The sequence below is a fragment of the Gymnoscopelus microlampas genome (assembly GCF_963454915.1).
Source record: "Gymnoscopelus microlampas genome assembly, chromosome: 12".
Lineage (NCBI taxonomy): Eukaryota > Metazoa > Chordata > Actinopteri > Myctophiformes > Myctophidae > Gymnoscopelus > Gymnoscopelus microlampas.
In genome coordinates this window covers 20,074,857-20,081,630 of record NC_139949.1, presented here as the reverse complement: position 1 = coordinate 20,081,630, position 6,774 = coordinate 20,074,857, and the positions used below count along the sequence as shown (strand labels likewise).

The following is a 6,774-nucleotide window of genomic DNA, read 5'->3' as shown; positions in this document are numbered from 1 at the left end:
TTTCTTTGGGCTGTTCAAAAATAGCAGATATACAAGCTCATACAAGCTACGAGCTTATTAGATCTGCGATTTTTGAAAAATATAGAAAAGTGGTGCAAATCTTTGAATATATATATTTTCTTTTTAAAGCGAACATTTGTATCTCAAATCTATGCTTCTGGGGGGTCCCTGGAACCAAATATTTTGAGATATGGGGGGGGGGTCGGCGGCCAAATACATACTTTCTGCATCATTTTGGGGGTCCTTGCCATGAAAAAGTGGTACCAATCTCAAAGTACCAAAAGTAGAAAGTACTCATTATGCAAAAGTCCTGCATAATGAGTACTTTCTAGTTTTATACAAGTTTTCAAATGTATAAAACTAGAGGTGCGACCCTTCAGTCTAGCCGCTGGCGCGGGGCTCTCGTCTAGTAGCCTGTAGACGTTCATTGCAACAGCGGTGTGCGGAGGCTAAAACGAAAGCAAAACATACCGTTGTCTTGACAGAGAGCATGGTCGAGTGACCATCAGTTTGTGTTGAGAGAGAGAACGGAGAGAGCATGGTCGAGTGACCATCAGTTTGTATTGAGAGAGAGAGAGAGCATGAGGACCCGTATGAACCACGCAGACCCACAAACAAACAGCCACGCATGCGCGCCACTCTCTATTGTATATTAGGATGTATAAAAATCGTTTGAAAAAAAAGCTTGTAGAGCGGCTATTTTCAAATGGCCAAAATCAATACAGGACTGAAGTGGTTAATGTATGTTTTGAAATAATAAGTACAGTACTTGAGTAAATGTACTTAGTTACTTTACACCACGGGTATTTTTTGGCCTTGTGTTTAGTATAGCTAGTTGTGCTCACCAAATGATGGAGGAAATGGATCCTATCCCAGGGATAAACGAGCATAATCTCCCACATCTCTGCAGGAAGATGTACTGTAGCACTGCGATGATTAAACAGCATACATTATCTCGACTTTGATCTCGGTCACGCACCGCATGACCCTTCAGCTGCGACATCCTGCACACCTGTTTCTATAGACCCCAGACTCTATTATAATCACATCAAGCCTGTGCCCTTGACTCAGCCCCTCCCTTATACCGTCGGCCTCTCACCCTCATCTATTCGGCTTTACGTTTCCTCCTGGTGCGATTCATCACAATCTAATATTGTCGCGGTGCCCGCATCTAATGCGATCTCACCCACTTGAAACGCGTAGAAAAACAAAACAGCATCTCTGCTGGCATTCCTTGCTGTCTGCCTTTTTCCTCTCTCCTCTCATGCTTCAAACGCACTAATCACATCAGTCCCGTAGTGTTCCTCCAGACCTTGTGCTGTTTGTTAGGGGTGAGGATGAACTACACAAGGCTTGTCGTATTTCTCACCCACCGTGACAATGAGAACAACATAGTCATTTGGTTTGGGATTTATTGTGTGTGAGGCATTGTGCTTTACACCGTTTTTGTTGGTTTTAGCCAATGCTTTTTGTTGGTTTATTTTTTACCTAGTGTGGTCAGTTGTTGCCACATTTTCCATTCCAATGTTGAGCGAGAAATAGCAAGATGTGGTCTAATAACGGCGTGTCGCCCCTGGGTGATCTTGGACTTCTTATGGCCAGTCTGGGATGTCTGTCATACATGACGTGTGTATGACTTTGGGCAATGTTTCAACCCGATCCGATCCCATTATAAAATGAAAGTTAATTGTTTAAAAAAGTATAAAACATATGTGAAAAAGGCCCACTGGCAGCGTTGCACAAGAAATTTGGGGCTGATTTGTCCAACGATTTACACGATTAGCCCCTTACAAACAGACTGTCTGTAGACGTCTTGCCTCTTACAGAGCCATGCCATAAAAACATTTGAAAGGGTAAGGTGTAATATAAAGAAATAATTTCACACAGTCTCATTCACCTTGTAAATTCAATTAGTCTTTTAAAACACAAGTCTGATATGAAATTGATGCTATTTTCACACCTGTTTTGTTCCCTGTTTTATTCCCGTCTCTCTCCTCTCTTCCCCCCTCCTTTCTCTTCTAATTTGTCTCCAGGTTGCACTCTGTTCCTCTATGAGACAGACGGTCGATCAGGCATTGACCATAACAGCGTTCCCAAGCACGCAGTGTGGGCAGAAAATAGCATCGTACAGGCTGTCCCGGAACATCCTAAGAAGGACTTTGTTTTCTGTCTCAGCAACTCTGTAGGGGATGCTTTCCTCTTCCAGGTGAGAGAGAGAGAGAGAGAGAGAGAGAGAGAGAGAGAGAGAGAGAGAGAGAGAGAGAGAGAGAGAGAGACAGTGAGTGAGAGAGAGAGAGAAAGAGAAAGAGACACAGTGAGAGAGACAGTGTGAGAGAGAGAGAGAGAGAGAGAGAGTTGGGTCTGTGTGTGTCTGATTCCTTTCTTGCATGTGTGCGTACATGTACACATTCTCACACATACATGTGCGTGTGCGTGTGTGTGTGTGTGTGTGTGTGTGTGTGTGTGTGTGTGTGTGTGTGTGTGTGTGTGTGTGTGTGTGTGTGTGTGTGCGCGCGCGCGAGCGAGAACGTGGTTATTTGCGCACATGACATTCTACTGTGTGTGCTAGATAAGCTAGTGATGTGTCAGTATGTTTATTTCAATATGTGACATGTTTAAAGGGCACGCTGTCACACTATGACAGTGATCTGGCACACTTACCACTGCTACACGGGACAGCGTCTCCATTTGTATTCATGGCAGCTGTCCTGGGTGGCATTCAATCAATGAATGGGAAGATGAATGATGATAAAGCGATGATGGGATTGCATTCAGGTCCCCCTCAGAAAGGTTAATGATAACTCTCACTCGCCATTGTTTGGCTGTCATTCGCGTGTCTCAATTTCTTTGTGACTAAGAATAATACCAAGCAAAACGCTTGTACTTACCGATGAGAGAGACATTTACAGAGGCAAATGACTGCACAGCCCACGCGTTGCTGCCCACGCTGGCCGGAGTGTGGGTAATTTAGTCGTTTGTTGGCAACACATAGGTCGATATCAGCAAGTCGAAGTCCCGTGGCTTTATTCTTTGGAATAACAGAGCGAGAGAGCTGTAATCCTGAAAGCCAAAGAGCATCTGTTTCTCTGACTCATACTCACTGTGCTATTTTAAACACCTTCAACCTGGCGTCTCTATTTTGGGCATGTCATTATAGGCCAAGAATAAAATAAAAAAGAAATGTCAAAGACAAATTCACAAGAATTCAAATAATTTATTTTTTGGGGAATAAAAACTGTGACAATAGCTGATTTGCAAGATCTGCTGTTTTTGCTCTGCAATGTACAACGAAACACAGTATATACTATAGGGCTAACTGGTTAATGTCTATTTTTGAAATTGGATTAATGTATTCAGATACCATATGTTATTGTAGTATTTGTGTTTTGGTTTGTATGGACGTACAGTATAGTATGTCATACATACTGTAGACAGACTGTTGACAGCTACACAGTACATTATACAATTTAGGGATTTACAGATTTACGCCCTGATCTAGAGCGATTTACAATAAGCTCACAAAGCTTATACAAAACAAACAAACACTGTATGGATCTGATTTTACAAAGTCACCTGAGTGTCTTAGCATAAGAACATGTCTCACACACACACACACGTACACACACACACACACGTACGTATACAGTACACGTGTGCCCTCTGTGGCACGTAATTAGAAACACACAGGTAACAACCTCCACCCCCTTATTTCTTCTTCTCCGTCTCTCTCCTCACCCCCTCCACCAGACATCAGGCCAGACAGAGCTGGAGAACTGGATCACAGCGATCCACTCGGCGTGCGCCACGGCCCTCGCCCGGCAGCATCACCGCGAGGACACAGTGCGCTTCTTGCGAACGGAGATCCGCAAGCTGGAGCAGAAGATCGACATGGACGAGAAGATGAAGAAGATGGGAGACATGCAGCTGTCTACCGTCACTGACGCCAAGAAGAGAAAGACTATCCTGGAACAGGTAGGGGTCGTTGGGTGGTCTCATCCTGCCGCCTTGTTTGTTTTAATTTGTTTATTATGATCAATACAATGTTTCTGTTAATTTTGTTTGTTAAAGGTAGGGTAAGTGATATTTCTTACTTAAAGAGTACTATATTCTGAGAGTAATCATTGCTACAGAGCGTTTGTTCGGTCACAGGGGTCTCTCCAGCTCTTTAGTAAACAGAATATAGTGCATTTTCAGGTAGGTGACACAATTTAAGCCAATCAGGAGAGAGCACTGAAAATGCATTTTCTGTTTAATAAAGAGCTGGAGAGACATGGGAGTCTCCTTTTACTCAACAAACACTATAGCAATGATTACTATCAGAATATAGATCTATTTAACACTTATTTTAACCAAAGTAAATCACTTACCCTACCTTTAAAGCACTTTGGAGAACCACTCATGATTCAGGAAGAATTTGGCGAAACCGTGATTTATTTTTTTATTTGGTTTGTTTTCTACTTTTTGTTTTTGACTTGTGGAGTTCAATTCAATGTAGTTTTGATAGTAGATCATGTACATGCATACAGGACATTTAGGCCTGAAAGGGAGGGTTAGTCATGCCCTCTTCCTTGTCCAACGTCACATGAACTATCCTACAGTATGCCCTATTGACCCTAACCTTTAACCTCTAAAGTAACATAAGTACAAGGGTGCGGTTGGGTTGGACATAAAGGGAATTAGAAATAACAGTATGAATCTGATCTAATCTTGTTGTGCCTTTTTTGCCATTTAACTTTATTTTAGTTTATACATTTTCCTTTTTGTTTGTTAAAGCACTTTGTACTCTGTATTATTTTGTTATTTGTACCAATTAACCGGTTAAAGTCTCCTGCGTGTCTCCTTCGTGTCTTGCATGCTGCTGTGTCTCCTTTGACCTTCAGATGATTTGAGTGCTAAACACCCAAGGGGAATGGCTTCAGATGTTCAAACATACACTGATATGCAGTACTGAGCGTTTGAACTGTCTCTTGCGCTCACATACTGAGAGTAAATCTCTGCATCCTAAAGCACATCCTTTTTACTGCATGCATTCACTGAGGCAACAGATTCTCAGGGAGTATCCGCATACGGAAAAGTCCTAGATGTACCAAGCTGGTATGAATATTCTAGGTATTAGATAGCACTTTTGTAGAGCAGTGGCTTGAGAGTGCTTGTCGCATGTATTAAAAACACATTAAACCTTGCACACGAAGACAGGTAAACATAATGGAACTATTTTGTGACTAGGTCTTTATTATAATTATTGTTTACAGCTTATTTTGATGACAGATTGAGATAATTCGGTTTTAATGGTGTATTCTAAAATATACTAGAATCCTCTCAATCCGTACTGTGTGCATGTTCAGTCTTGCTATATTGCATTGCCGGCACTCCTAGTTTATATACTGAAATGTAGAAAAGAGACCTGGAAATGTGGAGAATTGGAGGCAGAGAAAATGTAAAGTTATTTGTGAAATTATTTTTTATTTGCATAACTTTCTTTTTATATTCAACTCCTTTTGTTTATTCCACAAAAGCACGCCCCCACACACACACACACACACACACACACACACACACGCACACGCACGCACGCACGCACGCACGCACGCACGCACGCACGCACGCACGCACGCACGCACGCACGCACGCACGCACGCACGCACGCACGCACACACACACACACACAGACACGTGCGCTCCTACTTTGTGTATCATGTATGCATGTGACTGATGTGTTTTTGCGTTGTTGAGTAATAACTCTCCACATCACAACTCATCCCACGCCAACGCCCTCCTCGACAAATTAGAAAAGGGCACTCCTCGGAGCGCATATCTCCACCAGGCATAACCATATAAGGAGTTCCCAATGCAGCCCATATATGGGCATATACTGATTACATCAGCCATCTCCCTATATGGGCATAAAAGGGACCAGTACTGACAGAGATCTGGTTGTCCAGAGCCACAGATCCGACTGCCATGCCCATATATGGTCATGTGCATACACCTGTATGGGACCGAATGACTTCAAATTGGGCATGCACAGTGGTAAGGACTCGAGGGAGTGCTCTGCCCGCCGTCGAGTACTTCAGATGTCCAGTTGTCCAGATTTGGGATTGAGTGTCTTCCATGCCCTACTGGGAGTGTTTTTGTCTCTCTACCTCTGTATGTCTCTCATTCTCACTCAGTCATCTCTCTCTCTCTCCCTCTCTGTCTGTCTATCTGTATGTCTCACCCCTCTGCTCTCTCTTTCGCCTTTACCTCTCTGGCAGATCTTCCTGTGGGAGCAGAACTTGGAGCAGTTCCACATGGATCTGTTCCGCTGTCGCTGCTATCTGGCCAGTCTCCAGGGAGGGGAGCCCCCCAATCCCAAACGCCTGCTGGGCTTCGCCTCCCGTCCCACCAAGCTCTCCATGGGGCGACTGGGCATCTTCTCCGTGTCCTCCTTCCATGCACTGGTAATATAGGAGCGCACGCACGTACTCACACACACACACACACACACACACACACACACACACACACACACACACACACACACACACACTTGAATAAGTATGTACGCTGGGTTTCACCTCACCACATTCAGATCATTCTCTTCATTCTCCGTTGTTTATCAGTGTCTAAGCGGAGGAAGGTGGTATGCAAACAAATCATCCTGCCATTGGGTTCTCCAGTCCTTTCCCCTCCAACTCCGCCCCCCATCTGGCTAAAGGCCCAGCCATGAGCTCAGTGCTCGGCGCACACCCACCAACCACTGCATTCCTGATGTCACTCAGAGAATGTACTGAA

General features: G+C 43.9%; 1 protein-coding gene across 2 annotated transcripts in view; it reads left to right on the top strand.

Moving 5' to 3' along the window:
- Window positions 1-6,774, top strand: part of LOC311057527 (rho guanine nucleotide exchange factor TIAM1-like) — an 88,878-nt gene that overhangs the window by 34,466 nt on the left and 47,638 nt on the right. For both annotated transcript variants that reach the window (XM_084074496.1, XM_084074495.1), the window contains exons 8-10: window positions 2,034-2,206; window positions 3,748-3,972; window positions 6,255-6,440. In XM_084074496.1, coding sequence (XP_083930622.1) covers window positions 2,034-2,206; window positions 3,748-3,972; window positions 6,255-6,440 — 584 coding nt within the window. The remainder of the gene's footprint in view (window positions 1-2,033; window positions 2,207-3,747; window positions 3,973-6,254; window positions 6,441-6,774) is intronic.